The 26,449-nt window shown below is 42.3% G+C and overlaps 2 protein-coding genes across 3 annotated transcripts; both read left to right on the top strand.

Annotated features, from left to right (window-relative positions):
• The first annotated feature begins 3,191 nt into the window (after positions 1-3,191).
• On the top strand, positions 3,192-11,357 carry creb1b (cAMP responsive element binding protein 1b). Of its 2 annotated transcripts, none has more exons than XM_076746948.1 (8): positions 3,192-3,306; positions 6,202-6,311; positions 6,604-6,750; positions 6,892-6,992; positions 7,143-7,297; positions 7,532-7,717; positions 7,914-8,067; positions 8,240-11,357. In XM_076746948.1, the coding sequence occupies exons 2-8, from the start codon at positions 6,210-6,212 to the stop codon at positions 8,382-8,384; spliced, it is 990 nt and encodes a 329-aa protein (XP_076603063.1). In that variant the 5' UTR covers positions 3,192-3,306; positions 6,202-6,209; the 3' UTR covers positions 8,385-11,357. The 2 variants fall into 2 exon arrangements, with proteins under 2 accessions (XP_076603063.1, XP_076603062.1); XM_076746947.1 differs by lacking the exon at positions 3,192-3,306 and adding an exon at positions 4,159-4,226.
• Positions 11,358-13,762: 2,405 nt separating this feature from the next.
• On the top strand, positions 13,763-26,123 carry ccnyl1 (cyclin Y-like 1). Its single transcript, XM_076746790.1, has 10 exons — positions 13,763-14,739; positions 16,954-17,028; positions 17,550-17,593; positions 18,252-18,352; positions 18,735-18,770; positions 18,871-18,922; positions 20,331-20,450; positions 21,435-21,601; positions 23,902-24,064; positions 24,448-26,123. The coding sequence occupies exons 1-10, from the start codon at positions 14,577-14,579 to the stop codon at positions 24,562-24,564; spliced, it is 1,038 nt and encodes a 345-aa protein (XP_076602905.1). The 5' UTR covers positions 13,763-14,576; the 3' UTR covers positions 24,565-26,123.
• The last annotated feature ends 326 nt before the right edge of the window (positions 26,124-26,449 follow it).

Here is a 26,449-nt window from a genome sequence, read left to right as displayed (position 1 = left end):
CATTACCCAGGCAGGGTCAATTCCCCAAACAATGTGTTTGGTGTCACAATAAAAAGGGTGTTTTTTATGGCGTGTAGCAGTAAAATGCTATTAAACAGATAAAACACCGGCAACGAGCATCAGGAGGATTATAAAAGGAATTGCCTTGATAAACTCCACATATCTGCGTGATGACACACCAGCAGCTCTCCTCTCTCTGTCACTGGGGAGGAGGAGGGGAGGCAGAGACCGAGGAGCACATGGTCAGAGAGTTTCCACAGCGCTACAGCGCCACCACCTGGGGACATTGAGAGGAAACAGGCTGTCTGTCTGTCCTGTGTCGAGCTCTGGTTCCATGAACGAAAAAGGGAAAATCCTGTCAGATTAAATGTGACATTTTCCATTCTGAGGCTTGACAGGAGGACAAGACAGGCATAAAGAAACACTTTTAACTCAAAGGGAACTTTGCTCTTTGTGTTTTTGTTGCAGTGCTGTAACACTGACATGACATCACAGTAATGTGTCACATCTTAATGAGGGTGCTGTACCTTGAATGTGGCCGACTGTTTGCGTATATTTCTACATGTATGGTTCGATGTGGTAGTGCTGTCCCTAGTATTAATGTTCTAGATGTATTTTTATCATTCTCTGTGGTGTGGTGGAGAATCTTGTACCAAGGTTTAATTAAGCAAACCATCCTGAGGCAGAGCGCTGCTCAAAATTCTAACCAAGGATTAGGTATCATAAAAATGGTTTGAGTCCCCTGGTGGAGGTTAGAATTTGTTCAAATAAAGCTCAGTCTCCTCAATATCACCATGACACACAAGAGAAAACCTGCAGTCCTTGTCATTGTGTTTTTTGGGCCTTATAAGTGTTATAAAAATAAAACTATTATCGAACATTTAGCTCTTCAAAACTTTCAAGAAAATGTTTGTGTTCCTTATGTAAGGTATATATATATATATATATATTGAAGTGTACCTGCAGAGCTACACTACTGTGTGCATTAAAATGGTCTTATGCTTCCCTCTTATGGTTACAGTGAGAATAGCTTCACCAAAATAGACCATTTCAAAGCAGACACCTTGGCTTGCCACATCATGAAAAAAAATGAACATTGAGGGATGTGGATGACTATGGAAGCAGAGGACCACTCTGCTTGCAATTAATTAATTCATTTATTTACGTTAATGCTGTTATCTTGAGGTCACAAGTGAGACAACGACATAGTCAACACATTACCACGACGAAACAAGGTTGTTTCTTCTCATTACTTATAATGTAATGATACAGTATGGAATGGCAGCATGCATAGATGGCGTCTTGACAACTGTAGCTGATTTATGATGAAAATGTCAGATCAAGGAGGATCCATGATTGATCAACAAGCATGTGCAAGCAACAAATGACCCTGTAGGTCATCTGTGCAACTAGGTTATTAAGGCCCATATTTGACCCATGTTTGTTGTTATGTGGTGACCTCTAGTGGCCATAGTAATTATGACAGGAGCAAATAAACAGAACTTTGTGCGAGGAAGACTGGACTTACGTTAGTGATGAACTTATTTTAACCCGTGGTCTTTTCCTAAACCTAACAATGTAGTTTGATGCTTAAACCTAATCAAACTGTGAATGTTTTGACAACGTTAATGACGTGAGGATGAAGGTCCGGTGTGATGAAGGCCCACTTTTGCATCTTGTCGCTGGTACTTTGGGAGTCATTGGCAATTGACCTATTCAGTCATTTAGGTGTGAGGATGTGTTGGATCAGTATGTCACATTGTGCTTCAGTCTTCTTTATTTATATACATGTTTTATTATACCATCCAAACAAGCACTAATGTGGGTTTTGCCTTGCAGTTCCCGTGCGTCAATGAGAATTCTTCTGTTTGTAACCTACTGGACAGTAAGTTGACACATGGGCTCTAAGTTGACCACTTATATGTATGCAAGCCTATATCTTACAATAATTAGCCATACTGGAAATATCCTCATATCAATCCACTGGGGAAAACACTCTTTAAAGAAATGACAAAAAGTTCATACAAAGTTCATCTGGTGTGTTTCGAACCACCCCACAGAGCAGTGTGAGCCTGTCACGGTCCACTCTGATGAATCTAATGAAGTCATTTTCTTGCCTTTTCTTTTCTCAAGATAACTAAGATAAACTAAACCTTGATGACAAATTAAGTAACTTGTGATCTCAAGACGACATTGAAAAAAAAAAATAACAGCAAGCATGACCATTTTCAGCCTCCATAGGTGATGAATTGTGCTGAGTAGCAGAAGTATCTCTTCAGAGGTTGTTCACTTAGTTCGTGTCACAGTGATTTACACCAGCCAGATGGTGACATGGTGTTGCAGTGGTCAGCACACAGCAAGAGGGTCCTAGGTTGTAACCCGCCGGGCATGTTCTCCCAGTGGTTAACTGCAGACTAAATTGCCCATAGGTGTGACTGTGAGTGTGAATGATTGTGTTGTGATGGACACTGCTTCTCACCCAAGGCCAGTCTCCAGCCTCCTGACACTATAGAACGCACAGTGGGAGTATACTGTCTCATGCCTAAAACGGCTTCCTGCTGTCACCTGGTAAAATACAAAGCTTATAACTGCAACTCGGATGAATGTTTTATCTTATAAACTATAGATCAAGAGAAGGTTCTTCATTTCAAAGAACAAGAAGCCCAGTGGCCTGGAGCACTCTATTGTAAACTCCTATGTCTTGTAGTATAGGACCCCAAATACAACACTGTATCCTAGCAGCAGTATTTGGAATACACCAGATACTGTATACAAGTACTGACTGTAAACCATCAGTAGGAATTTAAAACTCTTTTTCCTACTCGACTCGAATCAAAACTATCAAACTAAAACTATCCTCATAACCACATTCAGCTAAAAGTAAAATATCTGCTTGATGTGATTTAGGGGTACCAGACGACCCTTTAAGCTGTTAATAAAAGGCCTCGGGTCCAGCTTTTATGACCGCCGTATTGAGCTGACAGATTATTGTTGTTGTTATTGTTATATAATAATTATATCTGCTTAGAAACTGCTTATTGTAAAATGCTGTCATTTTGCCAAACGCTTCACGAGGCAGGAGGGTGTCGTTGTGATTCGCTTCTGCTCGGACTTTTCCGCCCAGCTCCGTCCGCTCGTCGGTAATTTCCGGCCAGTGTCGCCATCTGCTTTCTCGTCCTTCTCCAATCTCCGTGTTGTTGTTCCCGGTGACGCGGCGGAGGTGTAGCCTGACGCGGGCTCTTACGTGTCGGCCAGAATAAAAGTGGAGCTCCGGAGGCCTGGGAGTGACGAAGGGAGTCTGTATCGGTAAGGACGGAGTGGTGTCCGGGGCTCAGAGAGACGGGACGCGGCCGTAGAAAGTGTCGGTCTGGTCGGGTTCGGCCCGAAGGAAACAAAGAGATCATGGCGCCGCGGTGTGTTTGTAGCAGGATGGAGGGAGGGGAGGCTGCAGCTGTTTGAGAGAAGCGGAGCAAACGCGTGGCTTCGATAGCGGACCATGAGGGGCAGCTTGAGTGTTAACACCTCTCAAACTGTGACAGGACTTTAGCGTTGTGGCGCTCAGCTGTCACATCATTCCGCAGCGTGCAGAGCTTCGTGCGCGCACATTTGCGCCGTTTTTCCCTGAACGGCGCATTGAAAGCATCAACCGCGACGCGTCCAGTTCTTTCTGCTACTTGCACGACGTAATTTGATGTTTTCGCCCTCATGTACGTTATTCGTGATTCCACACCTTCTCTCATCAGCTGTCCGTAACCCATCATGATCTCGGTCCTGTTTTTCATCCATTCGTGCCTTCGCGGGCCGTCGCGTTTGATCGCGCGTAGAAAACATGAAGTCGGGCCTTTGGATTGAAGGCGCATCTTTTATTTGCGCTCAGATGAAGTTTGAATGTTCTCCTCATCTCGTGGGATGTGACCGGTGTGCGCTGAGGGGGCGTTGCCCGGCCATGTGGCTCTGCTGTCACACACACACACGGAGCATCCAAGTGATTTTTGAAAAGCAGAGGGAGAAATGTGTAAAGCCAATCATGCAGCGGAGGGAAGCTACGCACAGTGTGAGATCACAGTGAACAACACGTCCCCGATCAGCGCTCACTGCTCAGCCTGTGAGTCAGCGGAGATCACATCTCCGAAGCCTTGTTCTGGTGATCATGAGCGGAGGGAGATCACATCAGATTCATTAGTTTCTCCTGGTTCGTGTTTAGATGGACAGAGTTGAACCTGCAGGTGACCGTCACTAACAGGCCACACAGGACTATAATCTATTATTATTAAAGTTAAAATGTGTTAGATCATGAAAACAAATAAAGCTGTTTTTTTTAATGTCCTTTAATTGATTAATTAAAGGAGATAGATTGTATTTTGCTTGAACTATTTGTTGTCTGTAGAATAATTAATTTATCTGGCACAGTCTCAGTCATAGTGACGTCAGCTTTTAGGGCTCATCTAGCAATGTTATTATTAACAGTTTGGGGAAACTTTGTGACCTGCTCTACTGATAAGGGATTATTAGTATTCGTGTCTCTCCCTATATGAGCTAATCAGCCAGTAGGGTGTCATCAGAACTTTGTAAGGTTTAATCAAAGTAGCCTTTAGACATTTTGAGGAGTAAACTCGATGCGATCAGATTTTTCCCCTGCTCAGATGGGCTGGTACCATCCAGATCATTATGATAACAGGTTTTTCTCAAAAGGCCAGCTTTACAAAAACCTGACCATGCTGGCGATGGCGAAAGCTTTTTCAGAAGTGATGCATCAAATGTATCACGGCCACATGCTGTAACAGAGGAGTCACTCCATGGAGGTGACGTGTGAAAACAGGATGTAACTGGATGCCGGCTGGTTAGGACTGGCCAGTACAGGTATCATTCACACTGCTGAAAAGATATTTGACATAAAAAATGTGTACATTTGTCAGGTTTGGCAGAATGCAGGAGATACCCTGCAGGAGAAAGGGACAGATTCGGGGGGAGAGTCTCAGTGTTGGTTACAGATCAAGTTGTTAAGTTAAGTTAAGCAAGTCAAGCCCAAGTTTAGTCTTCTGATTGTAGGCTGTGTCCGCCGTATCACCGCACCTCATTCTGGGCTTCAGGATGCATTCTTCACTTGTTTTTTTGTTGTTTTTTTTTTCCTGATATAGGTAATATGTGTTGTTGAATACCTTCTAATACATGCAAGCCCATTTATTATTTTATTAGAAATTAAATAAATATCAACAACACTGCAATTCAAACAAGGTTGAGCTGGTCACAGCACGTGATCTGACTTTGAGGTAAGATAGATTTTGTTAAACTGTTGACGGTCACGGTTCAATAAAGTTTGATTTGAGTTTACGGGTGGAACTACAGTGAATGTGATCCTTCAGTGAGGAGCACAGAGGACAGAGGTTGTATCCTTCATGTCTTAAAATAGTTCTTTTCTATTTAAAAGACATTTTCTCAGATTTTTTTCCAAAGTGATTCACAGCATTATTAACCATGAATGGATGCAGATGTGCGCACACTTGGCCTCTCGCACATTTCAGCACCCATGACTTCATGCTGAATGTTACGACTTTACGACCGTGCAGGAGGAGACGACCAACTCTCCCAGTGACTTCTCTTTTCCTGTAGACTAGAACCAGGATGTTCAATAAAGACTTTATGTTTCATGGCCATCAGGGGGATTCCCAACATTTTTAGATTGCAGAAACATTCTTTGAGGTCAGGCGATCATTCCTCTGTGATACATGTTAAATCAGATTATTGCACTAAAAAAAACAAATGTTTATAATAATAATAAAGACATATTTAATATATGATGTGTATTATTAGGTTTATTTATTTATTTATTTTTTGGCCACTCCAAGCACAGGTACCATAACAGTACAGATAGAGGCACATTAAAATCCAAGCAGCAGTCTGCCTGACCGGGTTTTTCCCAAATGATGGCTCACATGACTGCAGTGAGCTGAGCTAAACATGCCATAGCCTGACTGAGAGGGAGTCTGGGCTCTGTGGGAAGGCTGAAAGTCCCGATTGAAAATAAAATTCAGCTAATGGTTCGCAATTTCTTTTTTTATAGCGTATTTCTATTGTGTGTGTTTGCCTGTTTCCTGTGGTTGCATCACACAAGCCACTGGCAACCCTGATACTGCAGGTGCTGCGCCTGCAGCTCCACCGGAGCTCAGTTTTAACAACTTCTCTTCAACTCTTCATCCTCAGCTCAGCCCATGAAGATGGAGTCAGCAGTGGAGGCTCAGGGGGTGGAGACTGCTGTGACTGAGACAGAGAGCCAGCAGATCACCCAAACACAGATCGCTACGCTGGCACAGGTAACACACAGCGGTCACATCACGACCAGGCTCTCAGTCAGTGCGAGATGTGGCCGCTCAACGTCTCCAGGTTTGGCTGAGTTAGTTTTGAAGAATTCTTAAAGATAAAAAGAAATGTCGCTGACTCAGCAAAACCAAGAGATCACAGTCTTCATCATTGTTGAGGTTCAGCAAGTGCAGCTGGTTTCCAAAACTTTGAAAAATAGCGATTTTGAAGGCCACACATTTAAAAAAAAGTCCATGTTGAAGAACACATGGCAGACAGCACGGTCACATCACTTCTGAATTTCAGGTATCCATGACAACGGCCCACGGCTCAGCAACAGGTCCCACAGTAACACTGGTCCAGCTTCCCAACGGACAGACGGTCCAGGTCCACGGTGTCATCCAGGCCGCACAGCCGTCCGTCATCCAGTCCCCACAGGTCCAGGCTGTACAGGTAAACACACACACACACACACACACACACACGTATGTTCCCAGTTTTAGGTGTTTCATATTTAACAATAATATGCAAAACAGCCAAAGGGTTTGTTTGGCGCTTTTCTCTCTGCTTTATTGATTCGTTTGTGTGTTCCAGATCTCCACCATAGCAGAAAGTGAGGACTCACAGGAGTCAGTCGACAGTGTGACCGACTCTCAGAAGCGCAGAGAGATTCTGTCACGACGGCCCTCGTACAGGTAGCTTGCATGTGTTTGTGTGTGTCTGATGCATTATTTCACATGAATAAATGTGAAACTTGTCCTCTGTGAAAGCCACATCTCATGACATCACACTAGCCCTGCCCAGCAGGTTTCGTGAGTAACTTCGGCATCTTTTTGTCCCGACAGGAAAATCTTGAACGACCTTTCGTCTGACGCACCGGCTGTCCCTCGCATCGAGGAGGAAAAGGCTGAGGAGGATTCATCTGCTGCCGCTGCCACACCCGCAATCACCACCGTTACCGTCCCCACGCCCATCTACCAGACCAGCAGCGGCCAATACAGTAGGTGACAGTTTGGCTCCGGGCAGCTGGGGTGCTGTTACAATAAGGGATAGTTTTATTTTTAATCATTATTATTCTTATAATTTCTTGGCTGCTCTCTCCTGCTGTGGCTTCCTGCCCAAAGTGCAGCATTGAACAGAACCACACCTTAATATGAATAATGAATCTGAATGAATAAAACACATTTGAAGTGTTCCTTCTCCTCCCCATCTGTCCCTCTCACCAAACACACAGTTGCAATCACACAGGGCGGGGCCATTCAGCTGGCTAATAATGGTACAGATGGAGTCCAGGGCCTTCAGACTCTGACCATGACCAACGCAGCGGCCGCCGCCCAGCCTGGAGCCACCATCCTCCAGTACGCACAGACCAGTGATGGCCAGCAGATACTGGTTCCCAGTAACCAGGTGGTGGTCCAAGGTGAGAGTGAGCTGTTTTTATCTGTACTAATGAAGTGAATAATAGGGCAGTTTTGATTTTATCATGCAGTGTATTTCTTCCTAATCATGGTAACTGTTCTTGGCTATCAGCAAAAATGCTAATGAAACTCTGATTCTCCAAGTAAAAGTGGTTTTATCCAGTTTAACATCCAGTCTCTGCTAACTACACCTTCCAGCTGCGTCTGGTGACGTCCAGGCCTATCAGATCCGAGCGGCCCCTGCCAGCACCATCGCCCCTGGGGTTGTCATGGCCTCGTCCCCCGCCCTCCCCACCCAGGGTGCCACAGAGGAGGTCACCCGCAAACGGGAAGTCCGCCTCATGAAGAACAGGTATGAACAGAGGGGACATCTGTGTCTTTGTGTGTGTGACCCGAGTAGTTCGTGACCGAAATGTGTCTCGGTGTACAGTGCCAGCAGAAAAGTCCTGGGGAAGGTCCCAAATCCCCCCCCACCCCCTCCCAAATGAATAAGAAAGACAAATTGTTTGTTGTCCTTCCTACAGAGAGGCAGCCCGTGAATGTCGCAGGAAGAAGAAGGAGTACGTTAAGTGTCTGGAGAACCGGGTCGCTGTCCTGGAGAATCAAAACAAGACACTCATTGAAGAACTTAAAGCCCTGAAAGACCTTTACTGCCACAAATCTGAGTAGTTCCTGTCCTGAACAGCGAGCCGGGCAAAGTAGCATTTCAATTCTTTTAAAATACTTCGACTGTTTGATTCTGCCTGCCTGGCCTTCCAGTTTGCACATGGCCGGCTCTTTTTGATGAAGTCACCCCAATCCGGTTCAGCTTACACTACCTTCAGTGGGCTGTCACTATAATACATTTGAAATACACTAAATCTTTCTAGCATCAGTACACTCGTGTGTATCCGGCTCTGATGATAGATATTAGTGAAGTGCTAACTGAAAGCCGTCATTTAAAGGGTAAAATCAGCTGCTGACAGCGTGTTGCTTCACGCACCTTTGACTGTGATGGCCAAAATATATGGAGCATGGCTGCGACATGTCATGTAGGCGGGGGGAGCAGAGTTTTTTTTATCTGCTACATAGACTCTGTTACATTGCTGGCATGTTTGCACACAGTTGATCATCCTCACTCTGTGCATGTGAACTTTTGCTAAGTGATGGTGCAGCTGGTTATTCAGGGTTTAAGCGTAGGCTCTATTAACTGGTACTGAATTCATTAACTGCATCCTGTTTAACAACAGGATCATGGATAGGCATTTATGTGCAAATTAGCTATTTATTTTAGTCTTTTTTGAATAGATTGTACTGTTTTTTTACACAGTTCTATATAGTTTTTACTTGCTGGAGGGCTGTGTAGCCGCACATGGAGGTAAAATAGAGATGAGGCGTCTGTGGTCAGTGCAGCAGCTTCACTTGATTATAATGGACACCTGTCATGCCACGTCCGTGTCCCATGTATTTTGGCCATCCCATAGATTTGGCTAATACCCATGTAAGATAGTATGAGACAGTACTCATCAGGGCCTTCGTAGAGATACTTCCCTGGAGTCCAGTGAGGCTCAGGAAGTGTCATCCTTGAACCTTCTTCCAACCACAAAAAGACGCTCCCTGTGGTTTCAAAGCTGTGCAAGGCTCATATTTAACTGGCCTCGTCGGTGCAGTCGAACATGCGTGTTTACTGTGTAAGCAATAATGATCGATAAGTTGTCCTTGAAGCATCAGCATTGTTGCTATGATTACCTGCAGTTTAATTTACCTTGCCTTCTGATTTCAAACAGTGTCCTGATATGTGATTTTACAGACACCTGCCAAATTTTCAGAAATTAATATTTTCTGTTGCTACGGTGACTATAAGTTTTGCAATGGTGAGTTCAGTGTGGCAAGACCTAGCTTGTAAAAAACAGCACTGATTATGAAAACAACTGAGGACACTGAAGTTGTGACAATACCTGATATTTGTGCCTCCTTTAAGCTACATTTTACAGTCATTCTTTATCCAAAAACAGTTTGTACGACAGCTAAAACTCTGACATCTCTGCGTCAGGCGAGCTCAGCCGCAGTTAAAAGCTTTGAATCAATTCTGAATCTCTACTCGAACCAACATTTCAAACACACAGTCACTTGTATAACGGACTCTACAACTACATGGGCACAAACGAGTCGTTTTTTCTAAGTGTTTTTAAAGATGCTACCAACTGCCAATCTTGAAGGAAACTGTGTGTGTGTCAGCAGACATTCAAGTATTACAGCGTGACATCACACTTTTCGCTTCACTCACTCATGTTCTTCCGCTTCGCCACCAGAGACGGCTGTCAGAGATGCTGTTGAAATGAGATTTTTAGCAGGATGAGGTAAACACATTTTTAGAGTTTTGGCCAACCGTCCTATTAGTTATGGTAAAATTTTACTCACTAGGCAGCAACAAGGGGCCATTTTATCTGAAAAAAAAAATCTATGATGTGAAAGTTGTTGCCCAGTCTGGTTGATGGAAAAGAAAACTGTACTTACAGCCGTTCTGCACACAAATAGTTTCTCAAGGCAAAGCACAATTTTAATGGGCGTTCAGGTGTGTTCATGGTTTAGAAGATGGGGGGGTTTGTTTTTAAGTCAGTGTTCCTGTGGCCTGCTGTGTCCCCAGGTTTCAGCAGGTAACTGTGAGTAAGGTGTTGTCTCGTGACAGATGGTGTAATGTCTAAAAGGATAGAAGAAGAGCCAGGTTGTACAAAAATGCACATATGTGGAGTCATTTTAACACCAGAGACTTGTGTGTTTTCCAAACCTAGTTAATATTAGAGAAGATCAAGCATCGTCTCATTGTGCCACAGTGAGCTGTCAGTCAGCCACTGTCAGTTTCCATGACGTTTCATTTTTCAGTGTTTTACAGCATTGTGTCTGTTTTGCGATGTCTGTTCATGGTGGTAATATGGGTTCAACAACATGGGAGATTGCAGGGCCATTTCTGGAATATGTAGCAGATTGAATTCTTTGTGAAATCTTCAGAAATTATACAGTCGGCACCAGTTACATGAGTCTAACACTAGTAATCCATGAAGATGTGCGTTTTGTTGAAAAGACAGTCCCTTTTCTGGGGCTGTGTGGCTTTTGAAGGATACCTGTCTGTATTTGTCTGTTTATTTTTTATATTACTGTACATAGACTCTACAGCATGTGTAGAACTTGTGTATTTCAGTTTATTTGATATGAAACATGTTCTTATGGCTTGTATGAAACCAACTTTGCATATTTGTAACATACATCAGTGTATAATAGAAGACAATGTATGTGTGTAGTCATGTAATCCACCAGGCCTACCACCATCATGGCAGCTAAGTGTACAAGAAAAGGCCTTTGCTGGAGATGTTATGTTTTGGAGTGCTGTTCTGTTTAGGATCAACGGTGTGTGTTTGTAGAGAAGAGAAGAAGTCTTTTTAGGGCAGTTGGGATCCGCAACATATATCAGTTTCATAAATTGCTTTTTGTTTTATTTGAAAACTGCACAGCAGAGCCCTTTGGTGGCATCAGACTCAGCCACGCACGGTTATGTTTAACTGTAAATGTATTTTTTATCTCATAGACCGAAGCATAAATTGCTCCATCAGTACGCCTTTTTTAAAATCAATCAGTTAATCAAATGAAAGCACAATTTTTTGTTCCACTGTTGCCCTTTCTATGGTCATTTTATTGTACTCTCACTGCATTTATTTTACTACAAAGCTACATTAGATTTTTCATTTCTTATCGACAGAAGTTCCAATGACAATATACAAAATCTGAGTTAATTCATGAGTTAATCCTCAAGCCAAGAATCAGCTCATGAATCCTCTCTAATCAAAAATATTTGTTATTTTTAGAGTACAGTATAAGATACTGTGTGATTTTGTTAAATCCTTCAGCTCATTGTTGGAGTTGAGTTGGAGTTACATCCTGGTAACTTTTATTTCTGAGCAACGTTAAAGTTCACTCATGACTGTTCTTGGAAACAGTAGTTTGACAAAATCAACCTAACTCTATATACTATATGGGTGTGAGATAATAACTCCTGTCTCTGTTCAAAGGTTAGTTTGTTTGGTTGAAAGCTCCAGAAGCTAGTCAGTGGACCTTGAGTTAACATGTTTTGTTTCTTTAGTTTTATAAAAGCTCATCAGTTCATGGTAGCTCTGTCAGTTTTATTTTTCTAGTTTAAAACATTTCAATATTGTACAATATATACAGTATGTCTTTGTAATGTACAGAGGATAAAAGAGTTGGATCAGCTAAAGACGTTCTGCAGCACTTCATACTTTGAGTAATTCAGAAGGCTTTGAACGAATCATCTCATACTGACCCACAACACATTAGCATGTACTGTAGCTGTACATGTTGTCCGTCTTTTGCTCTCCTCCTATCTGTCACAGTGTTAACATATAGACAAAATGCAGAAATCATTTTTTTGTGATGCATGTAAAGGGATGAAATGAAGCCTGACAAACCACACCTGTGGCCTTGCTGATTGTAAAGCTGACTATTTAGGAATAAGAGTAATCAGTGCCAGGGGTTGAACAGTGTGTGTGGGGCTGGGTAGCACTCCAAAACTTCTGCCATCAGATACCCCGAGATGAAAACTTTTGTAAGTGTCTTCTGACAGAAATCACTTCCACCTCTTGTAATTCACCATTCCAGTGCTGGTGCTGAAAAAAAAAAAGTCTAGTAATAATCTTTTTCTGTTGATTTGATATCGTGAGCTCAATTTTGTGATGTGACGACACAATATCTTTCCAGCAAAACCAAAAGTGTTTTCATCTCTGTGCCAGAATAGTTTATACCCACAGGCCTCATTTGTGCATGAAACAGATCGATATCATGTGTGTAAAAGTATATATACAGTATATATATATATATATATAATTTCTAGAACAGTAATAATAACATTTTTCTAACTTTTAATGTGATCAGTTTATATATTCACACTTTTACAAGTTTAAAATGCCATCTATTGTATAATATATTGGAGAGACAAGGTCACCAAATTACTGTTTGTTTCAACATTGTCACATATAACATAATACCAGCCCATGATTTGAAAGTGCTGTTACTCTGACATTACATCACTCTTTTGTAAACACTTGCTATGTCGCAATAAACTGCTCTTGAAGATTGTTACGTATTTTATTGTTAATCAGTCACATGAACAATACATTAATGACAAACAATGATCAAAGACGAGGGGGTGATTTCTATATTTTCCAACTGATCCATGTTTTGTATAATGGATGATCACATGGTATTTACTGTTCTAAAATATTTTCCCATATTAAAGAGCTAGGTTACCACCACATTAATAGACACTTGGCTAAAATACTCCATTAGAAGTGAAAATTCTGCATCCAAAATTTTGCTCAAGTAAAAGTATACAAGTGGTGCCAGTAACAAAACACTTGAAGTATCAAATCTAAAATACTTACTATGCAGAATATCTCCTTTCAGGCATGATATTTTCATGATATTGGAGTATTATTGATGCACTGATGTTGCAGCAGGTCAAGGTGGAGCTAACTATGATATAAATGTTCACTCAGATTTAACTACTCTGGGTAGTTAAATCTATAGCAATGAATACTATTTTATAAAGTCATCATATGTTTTTTAGCTTTTTTCCTGCCCTTCATACAGAGTTACTCCTTGGCTGCCTGCTGTGAAGATGTTGAAAACATTTGCAAGAGACAAATTAATGCTATCAAATACATTTTGAAACACTTCATGAGCAAGGAGATACAGAAAAGATGAAGTAGCAGGCCCGCCTCTTTATCGCTGGTATCACAATTGATTGACAGGTCCACAGTGCAATAGAAGACGGGCTTCTGTTTTCACTGTCAAAAAAGGGTGTGGGTCGGTGATGATACAAAAATAGTAGCGTTGTAAATACATTTCATCGGTTTAAATCGTCTCCAACGGACAGATCATTCAACCAATAATCGGCTTTTTACTGTCCTTGTTTTGATTCCTCAGCTAATGGGAGGGAAGGGAATCACTGAGTGGGTGGGGCTACAAATCCGTGCCAAGTAATTGCTGGTGCCGTTTGTGAGCGCCTCAACAGATGGCGGCGGTGGCACTGAGTACGTCCTACACAAATCTGACGGGGTGGAGGTACTTGTGGGGAAGTACGGGCCCGTTACCAGAGTTGGTTGTCTAAGGAGGATCAGTGATAAGGCCTGGTCAATCTGACCTCATTGAGAATTTCTTGCCTACAGTCTTGGCTTTTTCTCTTTTTACCTCGGTTTTCCATTGGAGGCCACAGAAACCCCGGGCTAGATTTGGCTACACACCGATCCGAGTGCGAGGAGACGTCTGTGGTGCTGTTTGGAAAGTCTCGTGAAATGTAATGTCCAGAATTTGGCGGGTTGAGGTGGTAACATGCTCATTTTGTTCGAGTCAAATGTGTTTACACACTAGCAAAAAGTGGAAATAATATGGAATAAGTTAGGAAAAAGTTAATGAGACTAGTTAGCTAGCTTGCTATAATGCTAGTTAGCTACCTCGCAGCGAAACTCTAGCATGTTGAATGAATGAATTGGCGTCCACCTGCATGTAACTGCTCGTTGTTCTTACACGTCGAATATTAAGTTACACAAGAGGACACTTTTTATCTACAACAGGGCGAGCCTGGCTGGCTATCTCTTATTAGACTGTTACACTACATGTCCACAAATGGACAGGAGTGCGATTCCTGGTAGTTGGTGGACAGCGGCGATTTAGCACGCGCAGATAGTGTTGTGCTGATACAGACTTAGCCTGGTGATGTGTATGAGGCAGAGGGAAGCTAACTTTAGCTAGCTGCAGATATTTGCACTACTTGGACTTGGCTGCAATAGTGTGAAGCATACGCCTGGTTTTGGAATGGGGAATACGGTGTCATGCTGCGTCTCTCCCGAGTCGAGCCCCAAACTACCCTCCAGACAACCGGCGGAGCGGCTGGAGGAGTTCCAGACCAGCACCGAAGTGAGCGATGATAACACCGTGCCCTACCTGCAGCACATCAGCGACAGAGAGGTCCCCGATGGTAGGTGTCCATCAGATATTTGAAATACCCGTGATGATTAGATAACTCGATCTTTTTCCCTTGCTTGTATTTGAGCCCCTGAAGTGTCACACCCATATTGTTTGTTTATGTGGAGGTTATCTGAGACCAGACACTGCCGGAGTGAAGCTCCCTCATGTGACTCTCAGGCACGCAAACTAGCTTTGATTACAGCATTATGTGCACATACAGTATGAAGGGGGCCCTCCACGAATATGGACACACCAACACAGGATCAATCTTTCGTGGAACAACATACAACAACTGGATATACTGTACTCTCTTCCACAGCTGCAGGGAAATGCACACACTGCCACCCTCTTAAGCTGTTGCCAGGTTGCCGGTGTTTATTGCCATCCTGCTGCCAGCAGAGCGCTGATGATAACATTCTTGGCACTCTTCAGATGGACATTGCATTATGTTGATCACACTGGCGTCACATTACCAAGCCAGACACTAACAATGAAAATAAGCTCCCCTCATCTTCTCTGAGCCACATTAACCACTCAGAAATTACCAATAAAAACAAGCCCTTCATCATTATTGTCACGTCTTCTCTCGACCTCAGTTTTATTTCAGTGGCCTGTTATTGAGTTGGGTGGGGGATGGATTAAGTTGAGACAGAGAGAGACTATACCCTAACCAGAAGGAACATTGTTTTTTTTAATAAGTCCATGTACCTGTGAACAAACAACACCTTGTTATGTGCTACTCACTGGCGTTAATTTGGCACCACTGTGCCCAGAATCAAAGTGTAAGGTCAGCAAACAGACCTTATCTTTAGACAACCCCCCTCAAAGTTTTTCTGGTCTTGCTTTGATACAGGCCCCTTACTGAGAAAGAATCTCAGATATTTCTCTGTTATGTAGACCCAAGCTCAGTCGTAGGCTCACCACTCATCATTGACTCGCAGACATGCGTCGTGCTCATTCCATTCATGTTGTTGTGGACAGTAGTGCATGAGTGCAGTTTGGGCAGACCAGCTGTTGGCAGGGTGAGGGCCAGAATCTGTCCAACAGTTCTTTCTGCATTCTTCATGTCTCTTCTTGCTGTCCTCGTTGAACAAGTGCTGCCATCGCCTAATCCTCTGTCCTTTATGTAATGTTGTGTCTGCACAGATTTGGATCAAGACCACGGTTCTCCAAGTCATGCTCATCTTTAAACCAGTCCTGTTGTGTTTGAATAGCTTGAATTTACAGCTCTGTCTGTAAAGTATCTTAATGTCCACAAGTAGTCACACTACTACAGTAGCTACCAATAGGTCTACAATATGAACTAATCAAACTGCACACTGCCTTCTGCACAGTTTCCAAAGGCTGTTTATAGTTGTAGTTGTAGTAATATGTTTTTGTTTTAGCCAGCCAAAATCATGTATTTTTTACACACAGAAAAAACCTCATTACAATAATAATAATAATAATAATATAGCGCTGCCACTCAGGATGATTTTCATTGTCAATTAAACTATTGATTACTTTCTCAATCAATTAGTTGTTTGGTCTGTAAAATGCTAGCCAGTGTTTCCCAAAAACCCAGGATGGCATCATCAAATGTCTTGTTTTGTCCATAATCCAAAGATATAGTAAAGAAACCCGAAAATATCCATGTTTAAGAAACTTCGGATAATTTTGACTTTTTTGTCCTGAAAAAAATTCTCAAACAATTATCAAAATAGTTGGCAATTTCTTTTGTAGTATTAAGCATTAAGCATTATAGCATTAAGGAAAATTCAGTTTGAAATGAAGATGGCCATTATGAGGGTAGAGTCCTGACTTTGGGCACAAACTGAACAGTACAGGAATTTTTATAGTCAGTCAACAAGTTAACGCTTATTGGTCTTAAGTCTTGTTTGGTGTCAAGTCTTTTGCAGTGTCCAACCCTCAGATATGATCAGACAGTTGATTTATTCAATAGTAATGCTCTGCAAGTCAGTGCTGCAGCCACCCTCACTTCCTGTTTGTGTCTGGGCCTTTTTATTGTGAGATCATCTTACATTATTTCTTCATGGTGGATAATGGCAATTAACAGAATTATACTGTGTGTTATTATGCACATTATAGTGTGTGAGTTTGATCGATGTGTCAACTAATGGCTTCCTTTCTGCTCCTTTGGCTTCATCACTGCCCAGGAGTGAGGGCTAAGCAGCGCACAAAGTGCCTTTGTTGACAGATTGTCTCTACAAATCTTATTTCTCAGAACTGGCCCTGGAGTCTAACCCGTCGGACCACGCCCGAGCAAGCACCATCTTCCTTAGCAAGTCCCAGACAGACGGTGAGCAATCCTAACGTGACACACACACAACAGTGATTCACATTAACTGTCTTCCCAAAGGTCCTCTGAAGAGCAAACACACATCAGAGATTCATGATTTAGTGTTAAATATTAAGATGGACATGTTTTCAGGGTTTAATTGTGTGCAACATGTTTTATTTTTGTGCAGTTCTCTCATCAGAGGCTGTGTTGTAATAGTTGTTGCAATCCTGGCAGTGGTGTTAAAATGTTCGTTACTTACTTTCCTGTAGAGCTTGATTAAGTTGGGAGGGCCTCACGTGGCCACTGGAGCCACAGGCATCTCGAAAAGTCAAGTCATTAAGTGATTAAAACAGGCCTTTTCTGTACTAAGGTGTACATGTCTTTGATGAGCTGCGAGTAAACAATCACCAGAACCTTTAGGTGAAACACAACATTTGATTCTGACTGTTGCCTTGTGTAAAAAGATGCAGTGCAGCATGAGCTGAACACCGATTCCTCCTTCTTTCTTGACTTTGTGGAACATCTCTCTTCCTTTACAGTACGAGACAAGAGGAAAAGCAACCACATAAATCATATCAGTCATGTAAGTGGCAAAATCCAAATGTTGATCATAAATCTTATTTCTGAATTGATTTTATGTGCTAAGCTGAGTTGTCTTTACTGACCTGGGTGTCAGTTCACACTGTCGACTGACCAGTTCAGGTTTTTGAAGGTATTTAGTTTTATGAATTAACTGATGTTTTGTGTTTATTTTTATACTTTATCCAGAATGTCACGCAAGTATTCAGTGTTAATCCAGGATTTTCTTGCTGTCAGTGTGGGAAAGGCTCATGAAACAACATTAGCACACTAAAGCTGTGTATTAAAACAGACGAGTGGAAGTTATACTGACAATAGAAGCTGTTCATAATGTCATCAGATAAAGATAGCACATCTAGTTCAAGTAAAGACATAGGTAAACCAGAAAACCTTAAATTTCCAAATGCCAAAACTGATAACAAAATGTTTTCTTTTTTTTTTCCACAAAATATCTCATTATCTGTGACAAGTATGTCATCTTAGAAATAGTCTGTACAGCAGTGTAGCTTTAGTCCACAGTGTTCTCTGTCACCAGAAGGATGACTACTCTATTATTTTTGCTCAGCTCAGATTGAGGAAGCAGCTGTCACAGAGCATATCTACAGGTCTAATTCCTGACCCTTGATCAATTGAGATCATTGATTGTTTGATTGTGTCTCAAGGTATCACCTGGTCCACTGTCAAAGAAATACAGTTCCTGCTCCACAATCTTTATAGACGACAACACCGTCAGCCAGCCAAACCTCAAAAGCACAATCAAATGGTGAGACGCACATGCACGCGCGTGCGCACACACACACACACACACACACACACACACACACACACACACACACACACACACTATGCTGTGCTGTCCAAAAGTCAGCCATTTCATATGCGAAAATCCTGTTGCATCACAGCGTGGTAATCCTAAAGTAATACTTAATGGATGCATGACTAAAACAGATGTTCTTACACCTAATTTAGGACAGTCCTCTGTAACAACATTATTTTAGTGAATCTGGATTATCTCAGTGAGTTTAAATGAAGCCTGGTGCTGAATGTTTGCTGTGTTTTGCCACACCATAAGCTCTCTTTCTTTCTCTCTCTCTTTCTTTCCACACACTATTTCCCTTTTACCAAATTTTTCTCTTGTTCTCCAGTGTCACGTTAGCAATATACTACCACATCAAAAACAGGTAGGTGTACACTTTTAATTTGATCTTAATCGTGTCATTTGTGGAATATTATGCCGCAAAAGCTTGTGAAGTATGTTGACAGATGTATTATGTGTTTTAGGGACTCAGACAGGTCACTGGACATCTTTGATGAGAAGTTGCACCCCTTATCAGTGAGTATGTTGATGACATTACCCCAGACCCTGTAACTTTGGCTTTTGCCAGTCAGAGTTTCATTACCTGGTGTTAAGTCAGAAAGAATGAGAACAATTCTCATCTTCTCTTGTGGTTTTTAGAAATGTTTCCTTTTGCTTGTAGAGCTGTGGTAATGAGGCACGAGTGGTGTCTCGTTCTGCAGTGACGTTGTTTTACCACCGGTCCTCATAGCTCAGGTCTTGCAGAGCCACTTCAAACTGAAGATGACAAATAGAGGGGAGGGTTCAGAGGAAGATTTAGGACAAAACCAAAATACATGTTGACAATATATAAGTGTCTTTTTAAAAGGAAGACTCAGATGAAACAAACATTTCTACTAAATGATGTTTTCAGCCTAGTCTTCTTCCCTGAAATGTGCCTGTTGTATTGAACCTTTTTCCTGGGGGCAGACCCCAGGGTCCCCTGGCTGTACCTGGTTTCTCTATTTACACAGTCATCTCACTTCATACCCCCAACCTGTTTGTATATATCTGCTTGACACAGAAAGCGGCTCCCTAATCACCGTCACAGCTAACTTCACAGAGATCTACATCCAGGGCTTTTTCCTCTCAGCTGACATCACCAATGTAATGTCAGCTCACAGTGGGTCAAGGAAAACGTATAACCAGTTGAGAGTGTTTATAGCTGATGGGTCACTCATATTGCAGCCCAGCCCAGTCACAGAAAATAGTTTTTTAAGTGTTAGAATTGTTTTTCTGACAGTACGGAGAGCTGAGCATTTGATGCTGAAAGCCGTTGAAAGTTCCAGTCGGCATTGAACAGCAGTGACAGGCCACTACAGAGACGCTGCTAGTTTTCAAGTTTCGGGAGAGTCCTGTTGTTTCTGCCTCTGCCTCTATACTTCGTCTGACTAAGAGACAAGAGTCTGAAAATCATGCATGAAAAGCACTTTTATTTGGGAAGTCAGTGGATCGTGCAGCTTGTCCTGATATGCAAGTCCTTGTGTCCCTGAAGCTCGACAGTGGAGATGATGAAGTTAGCTAAACCCACAGAGCCACAACAGCCACATTTGTGGGAAATATGTCATGTTGAAATATACCAGAATTTCTTTAACACTTCATGCTTGACTTGATACCGTTGTTTCAGAATTTATGCTTGGCATGTATGAAGCCAGAGTAGTGAAAGATGAATAAATTGCACACTGAAGACACTGATGATGGATTTTAGAACAGTCTCTTTCTTACATATCAGTTTTATGTAGACAACGATGAAGCTGTTGCATCAGACCTGCATTTGACCTGTTTTTCGTGGCCTGTTTCATTCAAAGTTTTTTTTTTTCCACTCCTCAAGCAAATCAGTCGAGGTAATCTATATCTCAGATCGCACTTGCTTCCCTCAGACGTGTGAATTGCTTGTCCCATACAGAGAGAGCCAGTGCCAGACGACTACTCCCGTGTTGACCCTGAACACAAACTGATCTACCGCTTCGTCAGAACCCTGTTCAGCGCTGCACAGCTCACTGCAGAATGTGCCATTGTCACTCTAGTAAGTCTTTCTCTTTATAAAGCTGTGGTGTTTGCACTTCGTTGTGGAGAGTTTAATACAGCCTTAGTTTAATGTAAAACTCTCTTTAGGGCTTTTGGCCTTGTTGAGAATATTTTTTTAAATTAGAAATGATATTAATTTAATGACGCACCTGTGGTAGGAAGTGGACAGTCTTAATCAAGTCAGACACTCCAGCCTATAAAATAGTATTGTTAATGTGGACCTTTAGAGTGCTGTATCAGTCCAAGGCCATTTGTAAAGATGCCTCTATCTGTAACATTGTTGAAACTACATTTGATGAAGTGTATGCTAGAGCATGTTGAAAGTCGAACTCATTTAGTTAAATACTGTGGTATTACTGTAAACTGGTCACCAGGGGGCAGTAAAGTCATACAAACTGACTTCTTGCAAATATAATGACACTTTACAGGTGAGTGTCTGTGGCGTGATCACACAACACAGATTCTACATCAGCGATGATTAGAATGCATTTGAGGTCGGGCAGGAGCAGATGGATTATTGGATGCATTCAATTTTTTGGATTTTTACAAGAGCAGCTGAGGTGCAGATTCAGACCTGCCGTGGAAAACGAACAGCCTGTTTGTCAAAACAGCAAGCTGAGCCCAACTATCACCAAAATGTTGTCATTTTTGCGCTTAGTAGCATGTGCTTGATGTGACTTGCTCTTGCTTGTTGTATTTCCATTGAGTAGTGTATGAAAGAAAAGTATTACTATACCACCATTCTCAAACATGTTCCCCACTACACAAATAAAAGTATACTATTATTAGATGCAGTGTTAGTAAAGTAAGGGATCTAACACAGTTACATGTGTATTAGCACTAAACACATGCAATGGCCCACGCTAACCTGACTGTTGGTAATATATGGAGAACTAATAAGGGAGTTAATGAGCATTCAGCTCCCAAAATCTTTTCAGTCCCTAATTAAAATTTTGACCTTTAAACATTCCTCTACTTCAAGGTGTACTTGGAACGCCTGCTGACCTACGCTGAGCTAGATATCTGCCCAGCCAACTGGAAGCGCATCGTCCTGGGAGCCATCTTGTTGGCTTCAAAAGTCTGGGATGACCAGGCTGTGTGGAATGTTGACTACTGCCAGATCCTTAAAGACATCACTGTGGAAGACATGTGAGTTGAGTTTCTTTACAAAAACACTGAAAATGAGGAAGATCGAGACAGAAACAGAGTCACTGGTTTCAGTTCTGAAAATAGATGCTAAAATTCCGTGCAGGTTTACTGTTTTTCTGTCCTTTATTTTGTTTTAGATATGAGTTTGAATTGTATTTACACTGCATGAACCAAACTGAATATACCAATACCTGTTTTCTGATCAGTACACATTGTCTTATTCACATATAACTGAGAGCTTTGTTTATACTCTTTGCAACAATTCAAACAGCTTCTTATTATCTCCACCAGACATATGTCTTTGCCATTTGGCTTGGCTTAATCACACCATGACCTCGAGTGTGTACTGTGGTGTTTTTTCGCCTAGCATGAAGCAGTGTTTTGACGGAGGATACTGGCTGTATACAGAAACTCTTCTGAGACCATGGACAGAGCTGGATTTTCTTCTGTAACAGATCAATTAGAGCTGTCGATCACAGATACAGTTCCTTGTGTAGGATGTCTTTGCTCACCTTTGGGGAAGTCCTTGAGTAGAATCACTGCTCCTTCATGTTGGAGGGATCCCAGTTGAGGTGGTTCTGTGTCTGCTCAGGAGGTCTCCTGGACACTCCACATGGACATATTGTTATTGTTGTTGTCCAGGTTGGAGGAAACTCCAGGAAGATCCAGAGCACACTGGAGCGATGCTTGTTGGCTCGCCTACCTCGGCTGGGATCCCACAGGAAGTGCTGGGGGATGTAGTCAGGAACAAGGTGGCAGACCCGTTTTGTAATGATCGGTGCACAGTTGAGTAATGGCCTGGCTTTGTATGTGTCGAACTTGTTTGTTAATGGTTATCAGGTCATTTACATGTTTCCCAAGTTGTGGCTGACATCTCAAATCCATCTTGAAATCTGTGTGCTGTGCCCCCCCCCCCCCCCCCCCCCCCCCCCCACCAAAAGACATCATAACACAGATGCACTTAAAGTAGACAGAATAAGAGAAGTGCTGGCATAGATGGAAGCTGTAGCATCACTGCTGTCGCTTGGGCAATAAGCCAGTGAAGAGGCTAGGGGCTGAGCTTGGAGCACCCAGGCTTTATTTCCAACAATTGCTTTGTGTGTGTGTTTGTGTGCGTGAACATGTGCGTGTGTGTGTGTCAAAGAGGTTGAAAGTGCCTCCTTGCTTTTTGTGGTTTGGAAAGGTGCGTTCACTGCCTGCCTGCCTGCATGCATGCGTGTTCTCTGTTGGCGAGCCCCCATCCCTCTCTGACTCTCTCCCTCTCCTCTCATATATGTCTGACCTACACGCTGTCTGCCCTGTTTTCATTGCTGCCATTGAAGTGTCTTTGTGAGTCTGGTCAGGTCTGGATGGAGGGATGGGAAGAAGAGTAGAGAGAGAAACAGACACAGACAGAGAGAAATGTAGGGGAGGGTCTCAAGTGCTCTCACTGCTTCTACATAATGGCCCTGGCTCTCGCCCACTCCATTAGTTGCCCCGGGAGACCAGACATCACACACACACTCACGCTCACTCTCACCACCTTTGCTGACCAACAAAGCATCCTAGATGCTGTCTCCTTGGCGACCACCTCCCTTAGCTTTTCTCATGGCTGTGATGATGTTGAGGAGGAGGAGGAGGAAGGATGATGGAGGCTGGAAAAGATGAACTGTGATACTCATACATGTCTGATTACCTGCGTGTGTGCGTGCGTGTATGTGTGTGAGCGGCATCTCCGTGGAAGAGCTTTGATTCCATCTCCATGAGCCCGTCTCACGCTGAAAGTGGAAGTCACATCTCCGAGTCAGAACAAGAGCAAACACAGATGAAGAAAATGTTTTCTTCTTTGAAAAATAGAAATAGCTTTTTTTTTTTTGTCAGTGGCTGATCAGAATCCATGCGCAGGTCTTCATGGCCCATCAGGATCTCATGGGATTTTAATAATTATTTTTGCAGTTTATCATTTGTGACTGTTGTTATATTGACTGTATTTGCAACAGTTTCTCTTGCATGTTTTTTATTTTACAATCAGCAGAAAAAGAATTAAAGAATTGTCATAAGTTAGGATTTTCATTAAGAATAAAACTTTTTTTTACAACATTGAGTGCTCCTGCTGGAGCTTGCTTTCTTTAGCAACATGCAGCCTGAGAAGATGGGCTTACATGTCTTTCATGTATCTTCTGGAGTTTTATCCTCTGTTCTTGCACTCATTGTAGTTTGTTATAGAAGAGGCTTGTCAGCTGAAGTTTTAGGGTGGAGTTAAGGCTGCTTGGAAGTTTTGACTTTCTGGAATAACCCTCAGGTATCTTTCCTCCTTCCAGGAATGAGATGGAGCGTCACTTCCTGGAACTTCTCCAGTTTAATATCAACGTGCCAGCCAGTGTCTATGCCAAGTACTACTTTGATCTGCGGCAGCTGGCCGATGACAACAACCTCAGCTTCCCTCTGGAGCCTCTCAACAACCAACGCGCCCAGAAACTGGAGGTGAGCTGCCCCCCTTAGACCTCAACCAATCATTTCAGTTTGTCTCATTAGCAATATGTCCCCTCTGCTCTGCAGCAAAGCAGACTGCACTCTTGTTGTACTGCCTCTGACCTCAGATTAGAAGATGCCTTGATGAAGATGGCGACTACTCAAATTCCCAAGTGGAGAGAAAATACCTGTTTCCATGGGCTGAATGTTTATGAGTAGAGAAGCAGTTTGTCAGCTGGTGACATGTACAGTAAAACACAGCAAGAGTTATTTTAGCATTTTTGGAGATTCTGCAGAGTTGTGGAATTCGAATGCCTCAGATTAAAACCCAGTGATCTGTTTACTTTATCTATGAGACCTTTCCACTAACTGTGTTTGTGTGTTTGTCCATCCAGGCAATTTCAAGACTCTGTGAGGACAAGTACAAGGACCTGAGTCGAGCAGCCATGAGACGATCCTTCAGTGCTGACAACCTGATAGGTATACGACACTCCAACGCTGTGCTGTCATAGGTCGGACTGCTGCCGTGTGATTTCCAAAGCCCAGCTAACCCACAGCCAGCCCCGGACAAACTCAGCCCCCTCACAGGGTCAACGCAGGAGCCTTGAGACGCTACTGTGTGACCTGCCCAGACGGTCATTTACTGTACGGCTGTGTAGCCACGTGATTGTCAAATTAAACTTGAAAATGAGGCGTTTACCTAAAACTTCACCACACAGCTATTGTTTTCACAAACCCCTTATTTATTTCTTAATTGTCCCTTATTTCCAGGAGAAAGTAGGAATTTCTCCACTGCGGTTACATCTGAGGTCTTTGGATTGTCATGAAAATGTAATTTTTTGCAACAATATTTAAATTATTCCACGCAGCCTTAGAGGTTAAGGCTAGCGTTAATGTTATAGTGGTTGTCACCAAATCCCATGAAAAGACTGACATCAAGAATGTATTAGTTTGTCTCTGTAGTTTCTGACTTCCTGGCTCTCAGCCTCCAGGCCATTGGTAATATAAATATTTAATATGGGTCACAAGTTACATCACATCTACCACTGAATTCTTAAAAAAGCTCAGGCATTTCCTAAAACAGCTGTCATATCAAACATCACTCACACAGGAGGAAATGGGGCCTTTATTTGGGACTATTTTTAGCAGTGGATGATTCCACATTTTGGTGCTCTGAGTGAGTATTAATAGCAGCATGTGGGTGCATGTGGGTTGCCTCAAAATAAACAGTGTACAGTCCACTGATTCTACAGTGTGTGTTTGACCTAATGAAGAAACAGCGTGGCTCACTGCTGTGTTGTTCAAAGGTTTCGGACGTCGATGGTGCTGTATAGCACAGAGGAGGAATATATATGTTGCTCTGTAAGCTTTGGAGACAACACAGTACTTCTGAGTGTGATTAGTTCATTGTTGGTGTCTTTTCATGGGATTTGTTGACAAAAATAAGAAAATCTAGAATCTCAGCAGACATATCCTTTAATAGGCACATATATCACATCAAAAGTTAGAGTTAATACAAAAAGTTACTTTTGAGAGTGTAAAAAGCGACTTGTTTACTGTTCATTCCAGTGGTGTTGGATTCTATTTCAGTAAATGATGTACACATTTGAATTTGGATGGAGCACATAGCACAGTCTCACATGACTAAGTATTGAACTGTTCCACAGGAGTGCCAATGTAGGGTCCGTTTCACTTTTCATATACACTTCAGGTGGTCAAAAAGGAGCAGATTTACAGATCTCGGATCAGAACTGCGACCGTGTTTCAGCAGTTTCGTAATGGCAAAATGTAGGTTTGGTCCACGCTGACCAGCCTCAGTATTGCGGCCCCTCAAATTCTGCCATCCTGACCCCACCTCACAGAGCCCATCAACAGATCACCAAGCCCGTTGTCCCAGGCCCCAACCAGAGCTTTGAACAAACTACATAGATACTGAGGGGGAAAGAGACTGATGGATACTCCCCTCCTTTTTGCTTACTATGTAGGCTACTAGCTGTGAAATTTGTCTTGTTTTTAATTGAAACAACCATTTGCAGATGGAGTATTTTAAATAAACACTAATCATGTAACAAATATATGTTGTGGTAAATGTGTTGTGTGTCATCAATGGCCTTCAGGTGATCAATGGATGTTAGTCTTGTGAGTGTTCGATCAGTCCTAATGTAGGAATTTAGCAGGTGAGTTTAACACAGTGTTTGAATCAGTCCAATGCTGCATCCAGAAACTGCAGTCAACAGCCACGGGACGCTTTGATTGTGATATGGTCTAAACAGGGTTTGATGATGGCTGTGTCTCAGATAGTTCACTGTTTGCAACCTAGTGGACTTCATTTGTTGCTTTCTGCTGCTTAATTTTAGGATCCAAATTTTTAATGCAAGAGATGTATTTTTTTCAAAT

Source organism: Chaetodon auriga, chromosome 13 (genome assembly GCF_051107435.1).
Source record: "Chaetodon auriga isolate fChaAug3 chromosome 13, fChaAug3.hap1, whole genome shotgun sequence".
In the NCBI taxonomy this organism is placed as follows: Eukaryota; Metazoa; Chordata; class Actinopteri; order Chaetodontiformes; family Chaetodontidae; genus Chaetodon; species Chaetodon auriga.
Note: the sequence above shows the minus strand (reverse complement) of the source record. Positions and strands in the feature narration are given on the sequence as shown.

Excerpts from the sequence above, each read along its gene's own strand:
- creb1b (XM_076746947.1), top strand. The coding sequence starts at position 4,205 with ATGGACAGAGTTGAACCTGCAG. Across the intron at positions 7,718-7,913 it reads TAACCAGGTGGTGGTCCAAG|CTGCGTCTGGTGACGTCCAG; the intron begins GTGAGAGTGAGC and ends TACACCTTCCAG. Across the intron at positions 8,068-8,239 it reads GTCCGCCTCATGAAGAACAG|AGAGGCAGCCCGTGAATGTC; the intron begins GTATGAACAGAG and ends TCCTTCCTACAG.
- ccnyl1 (XM_076746790.1), top strand. The coding sequence starts at position 14,577 with ATGGGGAATACGGTGTCATGCTGCGTCTCTCCCGAGTCGAGCCCCAAA. Across the intron at positions 18,923-20,330 it reads AGAAGTTGCACCCCTTATCA|AGAGAGCCAGTGCCAGACGA; the intron begins GTGAGTATGTTG and ends TGTCCCATACAG. Across the intron at positions 24,065-24,447 it reads AACGCGCCCAGAAACTGGAG|GCAATTTCAAGACTCTGTGA; the intron begins GTGAGCTGCCCC and ends TTGTCCATCCAG.